Source organism: Rhinatrema bivittatum, chromosome 3 (genome assembly GCF_901001135.1).
Source record: "Rhinatrema bivittatum chromosome 3, aRhiBiv1.1, whole genome shotgun sequence".
Classification (NCBI taxonomy): domain Eukaryota; kingdom Metazoa; phylum Chordata; class Amphibia; order Gymnophiona; family Rhinatrematidae; genus Rhinatrema; species Rhinatrema bivittatum.
Window position 1 is genome coordinate 104,596,989 of NC_042617.1, and position 22,148 is coordinate 104,619,136.

The 22,148-nt window shown below is 42.7% G+C and overlaps 1 protein-coding gene across 1 annotated transcript in view; it reads right to left on the reverse strand.

Annotated features, from left to right (window-relative positions):
• Positions 1 to 22,148, reverse strand: part of SEL1L2 (SEL1L2 adaptor subunit of ERAD E3 ligase) — a 217,272-nt gene that overhangs the window by 28,241 nt on the left and 166,883 nt on the right. Inside the window, exons 12-15 of the mRNA XM_029596776.1 lie at positions 17,891 to 17,978; positions 17,638 to 17,786; positions 13,013 to 13,178; positions 12,840 to 12,914 (exon numbers count right to left, since the gene is read on the reverse strand). Of these exons, the coding sequence (XP_029452636.1) occupies positions 12,840 to 12,914; positions 13,013 to 13,178; positions 17,638 to 17,786; positions 17,891 to 17,978 (478 nt within the window). The remainder of the gene's footprint in view (positions 1 to 12,839; positions 12,915 to 13,012; positions 13,179 to 17,637; positions 17,787 to 17,890; positions 17,979 to 22,148) is intronic.

Genomic DNA, 22,148 nt, shown 5'->3' on the forward strand with positions numbered 1-22,148 from the left:
AATATCATCTTTGGTTGAATTTCCTCACTCCGAAGGTCAGCAAATCTTCAGAAGAGAGCACTGTTCTGTTTGTACATCTCGCTTTGAATGTCAAAGTGGTCCCTAACCCCTACACTCCTACCTAAACCTCACCTCAAGTAACGAGGTGGGCCTCAGATAAGAGGTATAAATACCTACCTAGTATGAGGGCCTTATAGCTAGTATCTCTCTCTCTCTCTCCCCCCCCCCCCCCCCCCCCAGTTGTAGGTAGGAAATACAACAATTCTGGCACTTATTGCAAAGTGCGAAAAAGTTATTGCAGTTTGCGCTAATACCTATGCGAAGCGCTAAGAGAGGCTGTTTATCGCAAAGTGAGCTATTACCATAAAACACACCCGTTTTGCTATCGCATGCAATATTTAGTGCATTTTGATAAATCCAGGCCTAAGTTAGAAAAGTTAATAAGAGTAAGAGAAAAAAGAAACCTATCTGGTTCTCTAAGGAGGTGGCTGAAAAAATAAAGGCAAAAAGAATAACATTCAAGAAGTATAAAGGATCCCAAAAAGAATATCTGTTAAAACTGAGGGAGATGAAGAAAAAAATAAGGAAAGTAATAGGTCAATAGGAAGAAAGGATGGCCAAAGAAGTAAAGCGAGGAGACAAAACATTTTTCAGATACATCCGTGAAAAAAGGGAGGTTAGAAGTGGTATAGTGAAATTGAAAGATAAGAAGGTGCAATGTGTAGAGAGTAACATAGAAATGGCGGAAATATTAAACACATACTTCAGTTTGGTATTCACTAAAGAAGACCCTGGTGAAAGACCATTGCTGGTTAACAAGAACATAGATGGGATGAGGTAGATGAAACTCTGTTTACAGAAGAGATTGTATGGGAGGAGCTAAGCAAACTGAAAGTGGACAAGATCATGGGGGCCAAATGAGATAAACCCCAGGATAGCAAGAGAGCTCAGAGATGTGCTGGCAGGTCCGCTGAAGGACCTGTTCAATAGATCCCTAGAAATGAGAATGGTGCTGTGAGATTCGAGAAGAGCGGTGGTGGTCCCTCATCACAAGAGTGGTAGCAGAGAGAAGGCTGGAAACTACAGGCCGGTTAGCCTCACCTCGTTGGTAGGAAAATTAATGGAGACTCAGCTGAAGAAAAGGATAGCGAACTATCTACAATCCGGTGGGTTACTGGACCCAAGGCAGCATGGATACACCAGGGGAAGGTCCTGTCAGATAAATCAGATTAATTTTTTTGATTGGGTGACTAGAGAATTGGATCAAGGAAAAGCGATCAATGTGATCTACTTGGATTTCAGCAAAGCTTTTGATTCTGTCCCACATAGGAGGCTTGTGAATAAAATGAGAAGCTTGGAAGTGAATGCCATGGAACCTACTCTGAAGAGAAAACCGTCTTAAGAGGAGTGCCACAGGGTTCAGTATTGGGACTGGTTCTGTTCAATATCTTTGTGAGCAACATTGCAGAAGGTAACATTTGTCTATTTTCTGATGTTACAATGAAATGCAATTTAAGGAAGCTTGAACAGTGGTCAAAGATATGTCAGCTGGGATCCAATGCCAAGATTACCAGATGCAGAGTCATGCATCTGGGGTGCGGTAATCCAAAAGAACTGTTTATGATGGGAGATGAAAGACTGATGTGCACAGACCAAGAGACGGATCTTGGGATAATAGAGTCTGGAGATCTGTAGATGGCGAAGCAATGTGACAAGGCAATAGCTAAAGCCAGAAGAATACTGGGCTGTATAGAGAGAAGAATAACCAGTAAGAAAAAGAAGGTGATAATACCCTTGCACAGGTCCTTGGTGAGGCCTCACTTGGAGTATTGTGATCAGGTCTGGAGTCCGTATCTCAAAAGGGACAAAGACAAGATGGAGGCAGTCCATAGAAAAGTGACCAAAATGGTGTGGGGTCTATATCAGAAGACCTACGAGTAGAGGCTGAAGGATCTGAATATATATACACTTGGAGGGAGGAGGTGCAGGGGAGATATGATACAGACCTTCAGATACCTGAAAGGTTTTAATAATGCTCAATCAACAAACCATTTCTGATGGAAAGAAATCAGTAGAACTAGGGATCACAAAATAAAACTGCAGGGAGGATGACTCAGAACCAATGTCAGGAAATATTTCTTCATGGAGAGTTTGGTGGATGCCTGAAATGCCTTTCTGGAGGAGGTAGTGAAGATGAAAATAGTGAAAGAATTCAAAGGGGCATGGATAAACACTGTGGATCCCTAAAGACTAGAGGATGGAAATGAAGAAATGAGTGCATGGGGGTAACTTGCTGGTGTGGCAGGTATTACCCTTAACCAATAAGCCTTCATACTGTTGATGGAACTTCATCATCACTCTCTGCTTCAACTGCAGGGGAAAGGGGAATTGGATTCAGACAGCAACCAATGAGGGTCTGACTTTTATGGTCTGGGAATCTGTTAAGGATGGGGGTAACTTGCACAGTGCAGCAGATACTACCATAAGCTTGCTGGCCAAACTGGATGAACCATTTGTTTCTTTTTTGCCATCATTTCTATGTTTCTGTGTTACCTTTTACACTAACAGAGATCTGGCCAATTTTGTAATAGCTATCTACATCCATAATGCCAAGTTTTATATGTGTAAATTTGTTTAAATATTATCCCCAATCTGGCAAAAGCCACATGGACTATCTGCACCTGAGAGGTAGTGCACTGAATCAAATGATAGCATTTCTGAATCTGAGGAAGATTTGGGTAGGATACAATAGCACTGTTATGGTCATCGGCCGCAGCGTCCCGCGACCGGGGCCGGGCCGCACTGTCATGGCCGCCTGCTGTGGTGGTCTGCGAACGGGGCCAAGTACCTGTCCGTAAAGTCGGGCTGTCTCTGGGGCTCCTACAGCAGCGGGCTGCTCCCTTCGACGTTCTCCACGCGGCTGCTGTCGCTGCTGAACCCGGCTGCGTGGTCCGGCAATGCCGGGCTGACTCCTCCCCCTCTGTGTTACTAGAGCCGCGCACGCGGCTGAAGATATTATTTAAAGGGGCCACAACAGGAAGTTGCCATGGCTCAGGTATTTAAGGCAAGGTCTGCTCCTTAGACCTTACCTTGGGATTGAGGCTCTTGAGGGAGTTTGCCGGTGCTCCGTGTTCCTGGTTCCGTTCTCCGTCCTGCTCCTGCTTCCGATTGGACTGCTTCCTTGGCTTTTGACCTTTTGGACTGGCTGCGGTGAGTCCTTGGCTTGACCCTGGACTGGCTTCGGACCTTTCTCCTGATTTGCTCCTGGACTGGCTTCGGACCATTCTCCTGACTTGCTTCTGGACCGGCTTACAACCTTTCTCTGGACTTCGATCCTGTGACCAGCTTTTGACTATTCTTCGACTCCCACTCCTGGACTGTCTATGACCTGCTGGAGGCGCCAGCCATCTGGAATCCACGACCTGCAGGAGGCGCCTACATCCAGACCTACATTCAGTCTTCGGTGAGTCTCCTAAGTCCCAGCGGCTGGGTTCCTACGAATTCCTCCTGGGGGAACCATGAGCTTCCAGGGCGAAGTCTCCATTCAACTACTGAATCTTCAAGCCTTGCCCTCTGACGGTAGGGACCAGAGAGGGTTGATTCTCTCTTTGGTAGCATTAACCTTACCTCGGAACAAGGGTCCACCTCCGGACTCATAACAAGCACATACAAAATGTGTTAGAAATGTCTGTCATTGTTAGTTGGAGGACTCATATGTGATGTATTTGATGTCAGTTGTTAAGTTTGTTGATACTGATATTGTATAATCATCTAGAAAATATGATGTTGTATGCTGCCCAGAGCCTATATAGGATGAATAAAATATATATTTCAGTGAATAAATAAACATATTGGTAAATTGTCCTCCTCAACCTGATTTAAAGTATGTGCAGGATTTTTTAGTATGTGTACTTTCAGTTTGGTAAAAAAAGAGGTGTTTCCAGAGTGTGTTCAGATTGGGGGAGGAAAACGGCACACATATTTGGCATTTTCAAAAGTATGTGCACTATTTTATCCCTCAGCTACCACCAAAACTAGTGGTATAGTATGATGGCACTTTTAGCTTGTTGCATTCATCAGGCCACAGGCTACCCCCGCAAAATGCCGCACTCACTCAGCCGGGCTGGCTCTTCCCCTCCTTAACGCGGCAAACACCACTGGTCAGTCATGTGGCAGGATGTTGCTCTTTGTCGCAGCAGGACATTGCCAACAGTGCACACCATGCCTCTCCCTAGGTGTGCCCGCAGACCACTTCCAGTGTTTAAAGAGACTGCAGCAGGAAAGTCTTTGTGGTCTCTAGATATGATGTTATCGGCAAAGCCCTATATAAGGGAAGCTCCCCAGAAGCAACTCGCCTCAGCAACAGATGCAGCTACTTCTTAGTAGTGTATGTTGCTTCCCTGTGTTCCAGTCTTCAGACTTTATCCAGCTTGTCTTCTGTCTTCAATCCATGCTGTTCCAGCCTCATTGCCCATTTGTTCCTGTCCTTTCCTCCCTGCCCTGCCTTGCCTATCTATCCCTTTTCTCTTCCCTCGGATGGATACCTGGTTTTGACCTCGGCCTGGATCCCGGATACGACTAACCGCTGCCTGCCTCTTGACCATTGCCTGGACTTTAGATACATCGGACAGCCGCTTGCCCACAACCCTAGCTACTACGGACCTTCTCTTCTGCCATCAGCAGTGACCCCCACCTATGTCCTGCTGGCCCCGGCACCCAAAGGCTCAACTTGAGCGGAACATGGGCTGGTATAGGTGAAGGCCCCGAGTGATCTCTGCTTCACCTGGGTCTGCCTGCCGATGATGGGAAACTGCAGGGCTTCTCCCTGCAGGCAGACTCAATCCTGCCTCAGCCTAGGGGTTCACAGACACAAAACTTGTGTATTTTATTAAGCTAATTTTCAAAGAAAAACGTCCTAATTTTTACTTTGCAACTACACAAACTACTGAAAATTGCTCCCTTAATTTGAAAAAATGGCATTTATTAACAACTATACACAACATACTTATATTTATACAGGATAAGACTTTTCACTTACTGCCACCACCCATGCTAACATTTCATCATAGCCATAGTACAGCCTTCTCTTGCTGTTCCAGAGGAGATCCAAGCCAAGGGTCTGTCATGTAGAATACTAATTGCTGATAAGCTAAACAAGCTGGCAGAGGGGAAGCGGGCATCTGGGCCAGGCTTAATCAATTCAAGAGGTTCCCATGGCATTAGCTATTTGGGATAGCTCTTCCCTTTTTCCAATCTAGGTGCCATTCATCACCTGTAAATGCTTCAGGATTTCATAATTTTTAATGATCATTTTTTTAAATTGAAAATAATGCTTCAATGTCTAATTATGATCTGATTCTAATGCAAAAAGCTCTGGTTGCTTCAGACTGTAGCGATCCTTCTAAAAAGCTCATAAGATTTAAACTAACAGGCAAAACTTGACTTTTTTCAGTTCTTGATGTCCACCATGGTTCCCAAACATAGTAACATAGTAAATAATGATAGATAACGTTAAAAATGGTTCATTCAGTTTGCCTGGTAAGTTGCTTAGGGTAGTAATGGTTGTTTCTTGCAAGTTACTCCCGTGCAGAAATATTACACAAGGACAATGATTTTCAAACAGGCATGCGGACGCACACATATATATGTAAATTTGTGTGTGGCCAGATTTGTGGCAATTTTATATCCTGCGTGCACATACATGTACATGTTATAAAATAGCCCTGGCGCGTATATGTGTGCCTCAGATTTTAAGCTTGTGCATGCACAGCAATGTTAGTCAGTTTTGAAATGCGCAAGTAATGGAATTTTATAACAGACACACGTCCAGCCCATGACCAAGTTCACCAGTTCGTCCACCAGTTTGCCCTGTGTAGAGCTAGGTCCTCTAAACCCCTCTGATTCTTTAGCCTGCATTCCCCCCCACTTAACCCAGACCCCTCAAACACTGCAGAGAATCCTGGAAATAAGACTAATACCTCATCCATAGCAGAAATAAATTTGTCCTCCACTATACCTGGGCACGCGCCCAGATGTGTAGCTACTTGCATGTATGTTTCTTGGTCCTGCCTTGGAATGCTCATGCCCTTTCCACATTCTGTCCTGTTTTTTCCCAATGCAAGATGTTCGTGCATTGGTACTTGTGCGTGCATGTGGGTGGCTTATAAAATTGGGTGGACATGTGCATGTGTTACATGCGCGCCCATCTTCCGATTTTGGCGTGCGCCTCGCTGTTAAAATTCACTTTTAACATTTCTTAATTTTCATCCTCAAGCCTCTAGGGATCCACAGTGTTTATCCCATGCTCTTGTCTTCACCACCTCTTCCGGAAGAGAATGTCATGTATCCACCATTCTCACCATGAAGAAATATTTCCTGACTTTATTTTTGAGTCATCCACCTTGGAGTTTTATAGCATGATCCATAGTTCTACAGTTTCCTTTCCATCAGAAAAGAGTTGATTGTTGTGTATCATTAATACTTTTCAGGTATTTGAAAGTCTGTATCATATCTCCCCTGTCCCTTCTTTCTTCCAGGGTATACATATTTAGGCCCTCCAATCTCTTCTCAAAGGTCTTCGAGTGCAGACCCCACACCGTTTTTGTTGCCTTTCTCTTACATCCTGTCTTTAACTTTTATAAAGACACAGTACTCCAGGTGAGGCCTCACCAAAGACTTGTAAAGGGGCATTATCACCTTTTTTTTTCCCCTTCTGGTTATGCCTTTCCCTATGCAGGCCAGCATTCTTCTGTCCTGTCACAATGTTTTACTATTTTCAGATCATCAGCCACAATCTACCCAAGGTCTCTCTCTTGGGTTTTCATCTCCCCATCACATATAACTCCTTTGGATTACTGCACTCCAAATGTATGATTCTACACTTCTTAGCAATGAATCTCAGCTGCCAAACTTTCAACCACTTTTCCAGCTTTCTTAAATCACTTCTCATTCTCTCTACACCTGAAGGAGTAGAGAGAATGAGAATGAGAATGCAATATCTGTTGCAGATATTAGTATCATCTGTGAAAAAAAACTTTTCCTTCTAATCCCTCTGCAATATCACTCAAAGATATTAAACAAAACCAGTCCCAGAACCGATCCTTGAGGCACTCCACTTATCAAGCTTCTCTTTTCAGAGTAGGTATCATCAGTTAGTCAACCAATCAGTAATCTATTTCACCACCTTGGCACCCACTGCTAGGCTTCTCATTTTATGCATGAGCCTTGTAGCAAAATCTTTGCTAAAATCCAAGTAAAATACATTGAGCTCTCTTCCTTGAGCTAATTCTCTAGTTACCCAATCAAAAAAATCAATCAGATTTGTTTGACATGACAAACAAATCTGACTGATTTTTTGAGCCTCTAATTAGTACTTTAGATGCCACAAATGGACAAAAAAAATCAATCAAGGCAGAACATCCTCTGGCAACGACAGCACAAATTACATTTGTAACAGGAATTATACCTGGAATTCAGCTACAAGATCTTATCTTGGTATCAGATGAAAGGTATGGTGTTTTTGGGGCTCAGTGAGATGTCAGCATCGCTGCAGATCATTATTCCATTGCGAATTCTGAGTCCTGATGAAACATCTTCAGGGTAAAAACCATACATGTGTCCAGAGATATTTGTATACATTGAGTTACTGGTAAAGGCTTCAGACATTAGTCCTTTATGTTTCCCTCATGTTTACCCATAGTGGAAATATTAAGTGAGAGAATTAGCAATCATAGTATTTTCTGAAAGTCAGAGCTCAAATGACTCATAGTCATTATCATCTTTTTCTCCCCTTTGTTAGTTCCACGGTCATGCTGATTCCCTGTGGACACGTTTCAACTCTGTCCTCAGTACCTATCTCGTTCTGTACAACTTTCACCTGCATTGTCATGGAAACACTCTAAGATTCCCTCATCCTCAAGGGCCATGACCTATTCTGGGATTAAATCTAGCAGGTGGCCCTTTGTCATCTCCAGCCCACTATTTTTCTTCTCCCCAGGTGTGTCCCCTCTCTGGTTCATTCCTCTGCTTCTGAGCTGAAGGCCCCAGATGAGCATCTTCCATGGAATCTTCCATTCCTGAAGGAAGGAAAAGGAACATGACAGTTTAATTTCCTGAACTACTGTACTTAGACAATGCCATTTTTCAAATACTAAGCCTCTAGAATCTGGCTACCCTGCAGGACAGAAGGAGAGGGATAGGATAGTTAGCATCTAGGAATTCACAGGAAAAGGAGGCCTTTCTACAGTCGTAGCTAACATAATAACTGGTCTGCATAAGAGAGTATATTAAGCTGGTTCCTTTTGAATTTCACTGGCTGGCTGTAGCTTAGTGAGTTAAATATACAATAGCAATGCTAGTACACAGGTTACTTACCTTTGGATCTTTTCCTTGGACTAACACAATGCTTCATATTTATAATCCTACACGATTACCGTGCTCATCCCACAGAGGGCTACTGTAAATGCTCAGTATCGGTGGGCTATTTGTACTGTGGCGTGGTTGATGCCGCCTAATGGGCAAGCCCGCTAGGCCCACATCAACAGCTGATGGATGTGTCCTGCAGTGAAACAGGCAGAAGCTTCATCTATACAATTTGTCTGTAAAGCCTGTTGCTGAATTATTGTTTATTGTAAACCGAGGTGATGTTTTTAATGTGCCGCGGTATATAAAAAAAAAAAATCACTAAATAAATAAATAAATAAATAAATATACCAGCCACCTCCCTCGCAGGTGGAGCCTTTGGGTTCTGGCAGCCAGAAGGATATAGACAGGTCACTAGGGAAGTCAGTCAGATGAGAATCCAGAGATAAACTGAGATCAGGGTTGGCAACAGATAGATGACACTGAGAACAGGCCAGAGATCAGGGCAGGCAGCAGATGAAAAATCAGAGGCAGGCCAGAGGTTAAGGTAGGCAGCAGACAAGGTGTAGTCAGATCCAAGGCAGAAGGTCAAGTCCAGGTGGCAATCAAAGAAGGTCAAGGTCTGCAGCAGAGGTCAGAATCTGGGAGAGAAAACCAGGAGACAGACAAGGAAAGACAGAACAAACCCAAACTAAGACACCAAAGGGGCGCATCCCTGGGAGAAAATCTTGGATTTGGTTATGGGCAGGAAAAAGAAAGGAAGATCTGTAGCAACCCTCATTGTTTAGACTCCAGTAAGTGGCCCTAGGGACATCCACTTGATAAGAACCTCCATATCTGACACTGTTGTCTTGAGTAGGAAGTATTTTGAAACATCTTGGAGTCTCAGACTCTGTATACCACAACCTCTATCTACTCTCCTTGCAGCTGGGGATTGTGAATCTGGATGTGAATTGGGAGTTGCCCAGGTATCCAAATATATGGTGGATAATACCTCAAATCGTGAAGTTCCTCATTCCCCTTCTGTGATGAATGAAGATAGAGTTATTACTCATTCTGTATCTACTAGGGGAGGCACCCCTGTGAATTCTGGGGTTGTGATACCAGAGGCCATTTGCCCACCACATATATTCATGGGGCAAGCACTGTTGGCCCTACATTCAACGGAAGTAGCTCTAAAAGACATTTGGAATAGAGTGGCCACGTGACTCCAGATTTTCAGGACAGGTTGATTCAGTCCTGCTTTTACTCACCTGCATGAATTTACATATAGTCTTGCTGTTAGGAAGTGCTAGGAGAACAGTTCCACTTTCCAGGGGATTGTGTGTTCTTGGACCACGGCTCGACCCCAGAGGAACTCCGAAGAGGTGCCGAGGCAGCCTCTTGCTCCTGTCCAGCCCGAGCATGGGCTGGACAGGAGCAAGGCTGGAACGAAGACATGAATGACTGAAGGTACTGACCCTCCACCGGACCTGCATGCTTCAGGAAGACCAACAATGCATTGGTGGTCTTTGAATGGTCCTCTGACAAGAAGCGGCAGGCCGGCCAGGGGCAAATGAAGGCTTTGGAACATGGAAGGCTCAGACGAAGACTCAGGCGAAGACGTGGATGCTTGGACGAGGACTCAGGCGAAGATGTGGATACTCGGATGAGGATTCAGGAACAAGGTACTGGAAGATTCAGGAAAAAGGAACTGAAGAGGATTTAGGAACAAGGTACTGGGTTGAGACTGTGATGCAGCGCACCCTACACAGCCCACCCATGGGGCTGGTCGTGGACCCACGCAGGATGCGGGGCAGACTCTAGACGAGATAGTGGAGCAAGTGAGAGAAACATGTCCGAGAGACTGTAGAGGCCTGCACCGGGGCGCACCCTACACAGCTGCCTGTGGCTGGTCACGGAACACGCTGGATGGCACAGGTTCATGCAGAGTCTAAAACATGGACGGAGCAGGCACAAGGAGGTCCGAGGGCTGGGGCAAGATTCTGGAGACCGGACCTGTTCTTTTATATCCCTTGTTAACAATCCCCATATTTAAATGTTTAATGTATTTGACAAAGGTAACGCATGAGTTCCTGCAAATTTTGTTTAAATGTAAACCAATGTGATATGTAAAATCGAACACCGGTATATAAAAATTAATAAATAAATAAAATAAAATAAATAGACAAGATTAGGCTTCAAACAAGGATGACCCTCTGGAGGCTTGTGCTGCTGATAAGAAGGCTGGCCTTGTGCCACGAGGCGTCCTACTCAGCCCGCCCGTGGGGCTGGTCACAGACCATGACATGGCATGCCAGGAAGGGTGGCGACGAGGAACCAAGGGTTCAGGACATCAAGGCTGGATCACGGAGCATCAGGAACGTCAGGACTGGATCATGGAACATCAGGACTGGATCATGGAACATCAGGACTGACCATGGACATCAGGAATGGAAGACGGACATCTGGACTGGATTACAGACATCTGGACAAGACATGGAGCTCCAACGAAAAACAAGGAACACAGGACCTTGAAGAAGCGATGGATCACAGAAGACTCCAGGAACGAAGGACAGGAACATCCAGGAGCATCTAACTGCTTGTGAAGGTAAAGATGGACTGGCACAGGGCCCCTTTTATAGGGCTGAAGCAAACCTGGCTGATGACATCATCTTCAAGGGCCGTGGGGCTTTTCCCGCCGCTGGCCCTTTAAGAGTCGAAGAGGGGTGCGCACCCACGCCTAGGAAAAGGCAGGAGAAGAGAGCAAGCACGTTGGTGGCATCGTCCCCGCCACGTGGAAGGCCCAGAGAGCAACGGCATCAGCAGCAGCAGCCCTGCCGCGGAGATGGAAGAGAGGCAGGGCTGCAGGCAAAGGCAGGGACGGTTTCCCTGCCATCCAAGGACCCTGGGAGTGGCTCCAGCCGCTAAGAGGACGCGTCGGGGAGCAGGAGCGGCATCGGCCACGAAGGGAGGCTCAAGGCGGGGCTCAGCCCTGCCGCACAGGGTCAGAGACAGCCGCAGAGGAGCCCGGAGACAGCGGCATGGTCTACTGCGGGGGAATGGCATCAGCGGCCCGACTGGCTGCGGAAGGTTAGGGGGCCTGCCCACGCTCGTCACTGGCAGGTTCACAACCCTTGCTTTTCTTAGGGAATGCAATAGGAAATCAGCATGAATACCAGCATGCAATGGGGTTCATCCAGGACCGGATCAACCTGTCCTGAAAATCTGGTGCCAATTGGCAACTCTAATTTGGAAGGTGGTTAATGTGCACCAAAATCGCCCTAGATTACACCATTGAATGCTTGTGCTCCTTTTCTGCAAGAGTATCATCTAAATTGTCTGACTTAGAGACTGGATGGTTGGGATGGAACATTATTTGCCCACTGTATCATCTGCTGTGTCCACAGTTGGTGGTAGCAAAGATAATTAATTTGATGCTATATCTTAAATGTGAACTTTGCATAATAACTGAGAGCTTCTAATTTACAATTGTTACATTTTCCTAAGGCTAGGTGGATTTCTCCTAATGAAATTTTATATAAATATTTTACTGAAGTATTGCAATTTTCTTCTCAGAAAGAATTTGTTATCAAAATGTTATTTTTTGCCTGATTAAAGGTTTTCACCTAGTAAAGAAGAAGGGGATATAGATGTGTCGGAACATATTATTAGTTCAGATTTTTCCTTATTTCTTTATGATTCCCAAGATAGCATTTCCACTAGAGCAACACTGTTGGTAAGTTTTTCTTTAGAGTCAGATAGAGATTTGGTATTCAGGCAGTATTTTAAATTTAAAAATGAGCTTTTTTTGTGGTTAATGAATTCAGATATTCCCTGATGTTGCCAGGGAAACACAGATGAGAAGGAAATCATTCTTAAAGCTTAAACAATGTGTTGGTTTTTTAAAGTTCCTATGTAAAGGTATTGTGGTATATCAGCAGAATACGTTTATATTTGTAGATCCAGCTCATTTAGAGACATTTGTTCAAGACAAGACCAATAAGACTAAGTAAATAGTAAGCAAGTGGTACTGTTAAGATATTTTTGTGGCATGGGAATATTTGCTATGGCTTTTTTTTATTTTCCCAAAAGGTATGTTGCTTTCTTCTCCCCTTAAAGATGAGAACTAATGGTGCACATTCTGCTGTATTTGTATAAGTGTATATTTCCTTCTTCTTTATATTATGGAATGAGTCACCATTTCTTAGCTTTTAATTTGTAAAAGGATTAAAAGTTAATAAACATATAATTAACTTTTTTTTTAAGATTATGAATGCATATGAAAGATGAGTAAATGGACAGTAGCCAGGCCTGAAACTTTGACAATTGATGCTACTGCTCACAGGTTTCAAACTTGTGGTAATTCAACCTCTTTTTGTGTTTATTTGCTTAAATAACCTTCCTGAAACATATTTTAGAGAAATCCAAATAACAGTTGTGTGTTACAAAATACAAATTATATTTATCTTGATTTATTTATTTGTTGATGGTGTTACCTTGAGCTGCTGCTCGATTCCATAAGAGAAATGCCATTGGATACAATTCATCTTTACTGAGAATGTTAGTCTTTTCTAGAAAAAAATAGATATTAAAATTTGCATGCTTATAAATATCACTGTAATTTACAACAGAGTATTTCAGTATTGAAAAGCATCTGAAATTATCTTACGAGATTCCAAAATGTATGCTGCGTTGCTTTGAGCTGTTTCATATCCCATTTCTGCTAACAACATGTACTGGACAAGAGACATATCTAATTTGCCATCTCTGTAGGCAAAAAATGCTGTCAAGAATCTCTCAGACCAACTTCCTAGCTCACAAACAGTTTTATAAAGCTGCACAGAGAAAAAGATTGAAATTACAATAAGATAGAACTATAGAAACATTGCATGTAAATGCAAACTTCTTTCCTTAAATAAAGGGTACTATAAGCTCATAATTAATTTACAAATATATAATGACAAGTCAGTAGTCTCAAAAAATATGGAATTAATATGGAATATTATATGAAATATGGAATTAATATGGAATATTCAGTATCATCATTTATCCTTTAAAATCAAAGTTCTCCTAAATAGATATCAAGGTAATATCAAACAGAGACATTTTCCTTCATCCATTTTTTCCTGAACTCTCAATAACCACAGTTATGAAGTGAAAATCTATTCCATTTTTAAAGCATATGATTTTATTAACAGTTATGGATTTACAAACATCTTTTTCTGTATATAGATGAATAAACAGATAGCATGTATATTCAAATATAGTCCCAGACTAAGGCCTGGATTCACAATTCTATCGCAGAATGGTGAATCCAGTGAAAGGGGGGGGGAGGGGGCGGGCCTGCGAAAGCCGGCAGCCATCGCACCACCATGGTGTTATCGCTGCTGGCTTTCGCACCCAATAGCGCCACTGTGAAAGTTGGTGCTATTGGGCGCGCTACTAGCGACGACAATGTGGCTTACCTTATCGCCGCCAGTGAAGACATCACGGAGTCCTCCCCTCGCGAAAAGGGACTTTTTGCGTGCGATAGCGGCTTATTGCATGCGATAAGCTTTACAAAATGACCCCCTTAGGTAGACCCTTTTAGGAGGTAACAGATCCTCCTCTTCCCCAACAAAGTATAGGATACCTCCACAACATTTCTATATGAGCCTGCATCACATTCTTTTAGCATATTTTATGAACTAAAAAAACATTTATGTTTTCACTTTTGTCAATTTGTCCTATCAGAGGCAATGTCACAGGTAGGACTAGCAGGAGGACAAAAGGGAAACAAGCAGCAAAACAGGTGGATCCATTGCAGAGAAAAAGAAGTGTGGGAGTGGCAGGGAGTCCAAGCCGGGCACCTGAAGAGGTCCTAATGCTGGCACCTGAAAAACAGCTGTAGTGATGGTGGGCAGCTCAGGGCCTGCAATCCAAAGATTGGAGGACTGCTGCTGCTAAAAATAGAAAAATAGTAGCGGGGAGTCCAAGACTTGCAATTCTGTCTGCCATTACCTCCACTCCTGCTATTTACAACATTGGTTGCAGCAGAGAAGCTAGGAGGGTGCAAGAGAGAGCACTGGCCAAGGGGGGAAAGGGAGACCAAGGGAGTGGGTGGAGAAAGACAGCAAAGGAGGAGTGGGAGAGCAAGTGAGTGGGAGTACAAGTGGAGGTAAGAGGAGGTGAAGGGGAAAGTGAGTGGAGAGCAAAGAAGATGTGGGAGTGGGGTGGAGGGCAGAAGGCAGAGTGGGAGAGCGAATGGGAGTGGAAGGGAAGTAGGGATGAGAAAGGGAATGTAAGAAGGAGGGAAAGTGAGGGGAAGAGTAGGTGGGGGTGGGAAGGGAAAATGGTTATGGTAGCAAGGGGTAGTGTGAGGAAAAACAGGATGGAGAGAGAGTAGGACCTCACACACACACACAAACCCCACCACCCTACACAACTGCAAGACCCACACATGCAGGTCATAGAATCTTAAAACACGCTCTGTGAACTTACCATAGAATTTCTAAACTTGTTAAATTATAGGGATGGTAACTTTCAAAGTGGTGAGCCCAATTTTAAGTGGGTACGCATCCAGCTGCATAAATTAGTTTGTACTGCATAAGTCAGGGTATTTTATTTATTTTATTTTATTATTTATTTATTAATTTTTATATACCGGTGTTTCATGGGAGCATATCACATCAGTTTACATTTGTTAACAAATATTCATTTAAAAATATTCGCATTTCCAAAGTTAAATGAAAAGATATAAATACATAATAAAATAATAAACCTTTAAAATAATAAAATAGTTAAATTTAAAATTTAAATGGTTAAAGATTCAGAAAAGTAAGGGCAGTAATAAGATAAATAAATACAAATACTAAAAAAGGTATAAAATCATTCAGTTAAAAATCTTGGAAGGCCTGCTGGAATAGCCAGGTTTTAACATCCTTTTTAAACATTTTAATATCTGATTCCATCTGCAAGTCTTTTTATAACTGGCGTCTATACATGCCATTGCCTGTTTCACCAGTTCATCCACCAGTTTGTCCAATGAAGAGTTAGGTCCTCCAAACCCTCCTGGTTTATTAGCCTGCACTCCCCCCCTGTTACCCCAGACCCTTTAAACCTCTTTGAAATGGCTATTTTTTTTTAAACTTATACCCCTTTCATAGCAGAAGTAAACTTATGCGGCAGTGAACCTGGGCATGTGCCAGGGTGCATAAGTATTTACGCGCACATCTCTTGGCCATGCCTCGAAACGCCCATGCCCTGCCCAGACTGTGCCCCTTTTTGAAATTGAGTGAGATGTGCACGCAGCAGGAGATATATGCACATCTGGGTGGCTTTTAAAATTTGGTCAGCTTAAGCAAGCCCAACTTGTGCACATGCTGTGCTTTTAAAATTCGCCTTTATATGTGCTAAATTCTTATGCTCCTTGAGGCTTCTTCTTGGCTGTAAAAGGAAGCAAAAGAGCCTTGATGTGTCCCATAGCATCACTTATAATTAAGGCCCTTCATTTTCAGTTTTTATTTTATTTTTCCTGAAAATGTATGTGCTATAAAAATAATTCAGTGGAAGATAACTTTGTTAGAACATTGAAATTACCAGGAAAAATAAAATAAAAACTGAAAACGAAGGTCCTTATTTTTAACTTCTCTGGTTTACAAATAGTTGGGGGCACATCAATAGAGGAAAAGGAAGCTCTCTCTCTGTCCTGAGAGCCAAAAAAAGAACCAACAAACCCTGCCTTTGATGGGAGAATTATATAAAGAGAAGGAACTGAAAGGAGTAAAGTAAATAAAATGAAAGGATAAGGTAGTGGTTAAATGAGGAATGAAGTGAGATAAGTTAGAAGAATGGGAGGTAAGAAAAAGTGAATGACAGGAAGGCAAACGAGGGGAAAGCAAGTTAAAAAGGAAAAGCATAAGGATGTGGAAGAACAGAGAAAATGAGAGAGAGGCAAGGGAAAATAAATTGAAGGAAAGGAAGAATGACAGAGGGGGAAAATGAAAAAGTAATGACAAGAGAGAGATTAAAAAGAGACATAGAGAGAAGCAGGTGAGAATGAGATATGTCACAGAAGAAATTTCCTCAGATATCCACTAAAAAAGTTAGGTGTTTTCTCATTCCACTTGCTCATTCAACATTATTTAGAAGCACAGCTCCCAAACAGATAATTTTGGCTCTGATCCTAAAGATAATGACTATTTTAACAGTACTACTGAGAATACTACTATGACTGTTGCATTCCGATGGGATGCTTGATTTCATGTGCATATTTTGAGCTGTTTAGTTCATTCATTCAATGGGTAGTCGAGCAACGAGCGGGATCCAAACAGGTTGTCCACTACCTAGATGATTTCATATTAGTGGGTAAGGATGATAGGGAATGCCAGAGCCTACTAGATACAATTCAAACAGTTGTGTGGGAATTTAGCATACCTTTAGCAACAGAAAAAATGGAGGGCCCTGCCAGAGTGATAACATTCTTAGGAATTGAGTTGGATGCAGAAGCACAAATTTCTAGACTCCCCGCAGACAAGGGCAGCAAGTTGCATGAGTACATCAAGGAGTTAAGCAAGGCTAAGAAAGCAACCCTGTCAGTGCACACATTTGAATCTAATACCCTCATCAGGCAACTAGTGCTTATATGCTTACGCTTTAACATTGCTTGTCACGCGACGCATATTCCTGGTGTGAAAATTAATATTGCAGATTCTCTCTCCCGCTTCCAGTGGGCCGCATTCTGCTGCCATGCACCGAAGGCCGACTGGCTACCAACCCCCGTACCTGGTATAATGATTTTATGCCTAATAATTTGCCTAGTTTTTGGAAAAACTCTAGGATTAAAAACTCTGTGCGCTAAACTTTGTACCATATGCGCGGCCTTCACGGGCCGTGTGCACGCGCACATGTGTACAGCTTAGAGGGAACATTGACTGCAGGTAAGGTTTTCAAGATATCCACAATGAATATGCATGAGATAAATTTACATATCATGGAGTCTCAGTGCATGCAAATTTATCTCATGCATATTCATTGTGGATATCCTGAAAATATAGCTGGCGGGCTTCCCAGGACAGGTTTCAGAAGCCCTGGTCTAGGGTTTGGGCCCGCAAGGTAAGGTGTGTCTGCTGTGGGATGGGCACCACGGGTGGCTCGGTGTTACAATTTGTTTCACCGAATGGTACTTTATATTGAAATTGTGTATTTTACAAAACATTTCTATAAGTGGCACTTTAAAAATGATACCGTTAAACAGAAATATTATGAAAGCATGTGACTACTGAAATATTATCATAATGTATATTATGTATTTACCTCTACTGCAGTTTGGCATGATCTGAATACTGCAGTTCCTGTTGCATACATATGAGCCAAGTTATATATTCCAAGCGGATGTCCACTTTGAGAAGCCAAGAGAAAATATCGGAAGGCAGTTTTATAATCTTTCTTTACTCCAAATCCAGCTGTAAGGCAAAATGTTATCCTTTTTTTAGTTCAGCACACATTTTCAACAGCTTTATGACTTTTTTTTCCTTAATTTAGAGAATTTGACAGCTATTGCACTTACAGTAGTACATGATTCCAAGGTGGAACTGTGCAGTTGCAAAACCTTTCTCTGCTGCTTTCTGAAAATATATGAAAGCCTGGCCGTAATTCTGAAAGACAGACATTATATCATGGACTATATGTTAACATAGAACAATCCTGATAAAGTGCTCAGTTTAACTAGGCTGTATTCTGATGACTCAGATCAAATGATCAATATGTCAAAAGGAGACAATGTAGTTGATTTAGGCAAAGATATATAATCACTGATGGCTTGATCTACCCAAACTCTAGTGTTAGAAAAATTTCTGTTGGAAACATCCTCTTTTTAAAAAATTGAACTCTGAGTACCTCTGTGTCTCAGAGAAACCTAATAAGGTCCTATAGATGGGTTTTTTAGCCCAGCTTTCCATTACAGAATAATGTCATACGGAATTATGAGCTTCATTACAAAATGCATGATCATTATTATCCCTTTCCCAATATGAAGATCACTCTCCTAATGTCATCAACATTGGAATCAGGTACAGAAAGCCCACTGAGCATGCTTCTGCTAAAAGGCCTTCATTCAAAAAATGGAAAGCAGGACAAGGATATATAAGCACTGGCCAGTTAAATGTAAAACAGTAGTTTGACAGGCCAAGAAAGACTTTGAGAAAAAGCTTGCCAGTGAGGTTAGAACTAATAAAACCTTTTTCAAATACATTCAAAGCAAAATGCCTGTGAGGGAGTCAACTGAGCTGCTAGATGACCGAGGGGCAAAAGGGTACTCAGGAAGGACAAGGAAATAGCAGAAAAACTGAATGAATTCTTTGCGTCGGTCTTTATGGAGGAGGAAGTTAGGAACAAACCCACACCTGAAACATTCTTTAATGGTGTTCATACTGAGCAACTAAAACCAATATCTGTGGTAATAAAGGATATAACAGATCAGATTGGCAAACTACAGAGTAATAAATAACCGGGACCAGATGGCACCCAACTCAGAGTTCTAAAAGAACCTTTCATTTAAAATAGCCACAATTCCTGAAAAGTGGAAGATAGCCAATGTGATGCTAATTTTTTAAAAGGGCTCCAGGAGTAATCCAGAAAACTGTAGACTGGTGAGCTTGACATCTGTGCCAGGCAAAATGGTAGAAGCTATTTTTAAAAAAAGAAATCTCTGGTCATATAGATAGACATGACTTAATGGGGAAGAGTCAACATGGTTTTAGCAAGAGAGTTTTGTCTTACCAATCTTTTAGAATTTTTTGAAGGTGTAAATAAACATGTAGATAAAGATGAGCTGGTTGATATAGTGTGCTTGGACTTTCATAAGATATTTGATAGGGGTGTGCATTCGTTTTTGACGTATTGGCAATCCGCAACGTATATGTCCCTATTCGTGGGGTCACGAAACGTATGGCAAACCCCCACGAATACAATGTATCTAACGAATAAACCACTACCCTCCTGACCCCCCCCCCCCCCAAGACTTAACAAAAGTCCCTGGTGGTCCAGCGGGGGTCCTGGAGCGATCTCCTGCACTCCTGCCGTCGGCTGCCAGTATTCAAAATGGCGCCGATAGCTTTTGCCCTTACTATGTCACAGGGGCTACCGGTGCCATTGGTCGGCCCCGTCACATGGTAGGAGCACAAGATGGCGCCGGCCGTCCATTTCTCCTACCATGTGACAGGGGCCGACCAATGGCACCGGTAGCCCCTGTGACATAGTGAGGGCAAAAGCTATCGGTGCCATTTTGAATACCGGCAGCCGACAGCCCGAGTGCAGGAGATCGTGCCAGGACCCCCGCTGGACCACCAGGGACTTTTGGTAAGTCTTGGGGGGGTCAGGAGGGTGGGGGGTTGTAGTTAATTAAATTTAAAGGGTTGGGATGGGGGTTTTTTTGGAAAACCAATATATACGTAACTAATGAACGGATCGGGGTCCCCCGAGAATGGATGCAACGGATTTGGCTCCCCACAAATACGAATACCGAATGGGATGAATCTGTCCCTGCTGCACATCCCTAGCATTTGACAAAAGTCCCTTCTGAGAGATTCCTCAGGAAATTACAAAGTCATGGGATAAGAATCAATATCCTATTGTGGATTGCAAACTGATTAAAAAGCAGTTATGCTCTAAAGCTGATAAGCCATGTGTAGCTGAGCTCCCCTGGGCCTTTATTTATAAAACATTTTATTGGCAACAGAATTGCTGCAGAGACTAAAAACATCAGCTACTAAAGAAGCAAGCCAAAGCTCTTTGCTGGCGATGTAGGATGATCACAGCTGTAAAATGAGAAAAGCATTAAAAGCCAGAGCCAGAGGAAATGGTGGAAATGCCTTCTGATGAGGAATACAAGAAATCAATCTTGGAAGTGGCGGGTAGTATAGAACCTGCATCTAACCTTCTTGAAGCTTTTACAGTAAAGATCATGCAACGACTCTATTCTCAACTGGGTATTGTGGAGGAAAAAATTGCACAGTTGGTTGAAACAGTAAAAGAAAACTCGAGTAGAGGAGGTTGAGATTCGTGTGTCGAACCTTGAGAACTTGGTCACCTCGATGTGAGCGAAAATTGATAAACTGGAACAGGTATAGGTCTCATCGGCCAAAAAACTTGATCATCTGGAAAACTGATTCAGGTGGAATGACATACGGATCGTCGGGCTCCCAGAACGTGTGGAAGGCAGTGACCCAGTCTCCTTTATTGTGAAATGACTCCCTATGTTTCTTGGCCTGGCCTGCAAAGATGGCATGCTCAAAGTAGATCGAGTGCATCTTACTGGAGCATCAGCTCCAATTCGGTGTGAGGGCAGCCGAGGGCTATGATTGTGCATTTGCACCATTTTCCTGATAAGCAAAAGTTCTCAATGCAGCAAGAGTTGCTAGAAACCTATTATACCAGGGTAGTAGGATAATGATATTCCAGGACTTTTCTTTGAAGCTCCAAATACAGTGGCACATGTATACTGAAGTGAAATGTGAGTTCCAGAATCGAGGTATCTGATATGCCCTGATCTACCCTGCTAAATTAAGAGACATGATAAATAACAAGATCACTTTGTATCCAATGGTTGCTGAGGCAGAAAAGCTGCTGGAAGTTGTTAAGCAGGACCCAGCACAAATTTAGTTCTCTGAAGAGGTATGTTGCGGCGTTTATTTCCTGGTGGGAGCAGCCCACCAACTGGGGGCAACTTTGTGGGAAGCCCAAGTTTTGACAAGGGGTAATTTAACAATGAAAATGAACCCACTCCAGCTCTACATTTATTTTTTCTTACATTTCTAGCTCTCTGGTTGTTGTATCTGGCATGCTGTGTCTGGACTTACATTCGCAGTAGCCTGTGTTTCACCATTAAGAAACTGCTGTTGAAGTCTTAGAGCTCATGCTGGCCTGGATAGGCATCAGTCAATACTCTTCCAACACTTGATTTTTTATTCTCAGGCGAATTCATTGCCCCTGCAAGGATACTCCTGATGCTTGTTTATCTGGATGGACTCACTGGTGGACTGGAAGGCAAGATCTCTCCTCTCCTTGCTTCTTTGAAGACTTGCCTATTAATCTGCCGTTGTTCTGTTGTTATTACCCAGATCCTTTAGACATACAAGGCTGATAATGACACTGCACTTACTGAACAGGAAAGTCCTCATTTTGTTCTTTTTCCGTTTTTTCTGTTTCAGGTTCGTAATTCTAACATTCTCACCAAGATATTTGCTGGATTGGTTGATACTTAGTGCAGCATTTCTTTTCTTTGATTATATGGAGTCAGGCCGACTCTATGAAGCTTCTTCTTCTGAAAAGAACTTTAAGCTTTATATTAAGGTGCATAGCCTTACAGTTTACGGAAGAGATGGGAGTGGGGATTTGGGGGAAATGGGTATCTCTTGAGGGGAGAGGGAGATTTACCAAATATATCTGGGGGATTTTTATTGCTTTTGTTGTAAATGTACTAAGACCTACCTCTTGATCCCAAATTTTATCCCACCAGCAGGGTCTGGGGTCTTGTTTATTCATGTTAATTCATTGGGGGAGGGTGGTAGGAGAGGAATGGGGGGCTATTGAACGTTTGGTTTTGGCTGACCTCTTGTTATTGGAGTTTAGAGAGTGGTTGGCTGGGAGTTGTTTGGTGGGTCTTTCAGGGAGAGTGTTGGAGTTTGGGTGTGTATTAAGTTACTTACTGTTTGAGATTGCAAAGTATTATACACAGTTTACTATATTTATAATTTTTAATAGACTACTGCTATTTTTTTATGACATCACTATGTTTTAAACAACAGGAGGAGAAGATGAGAAGGTAC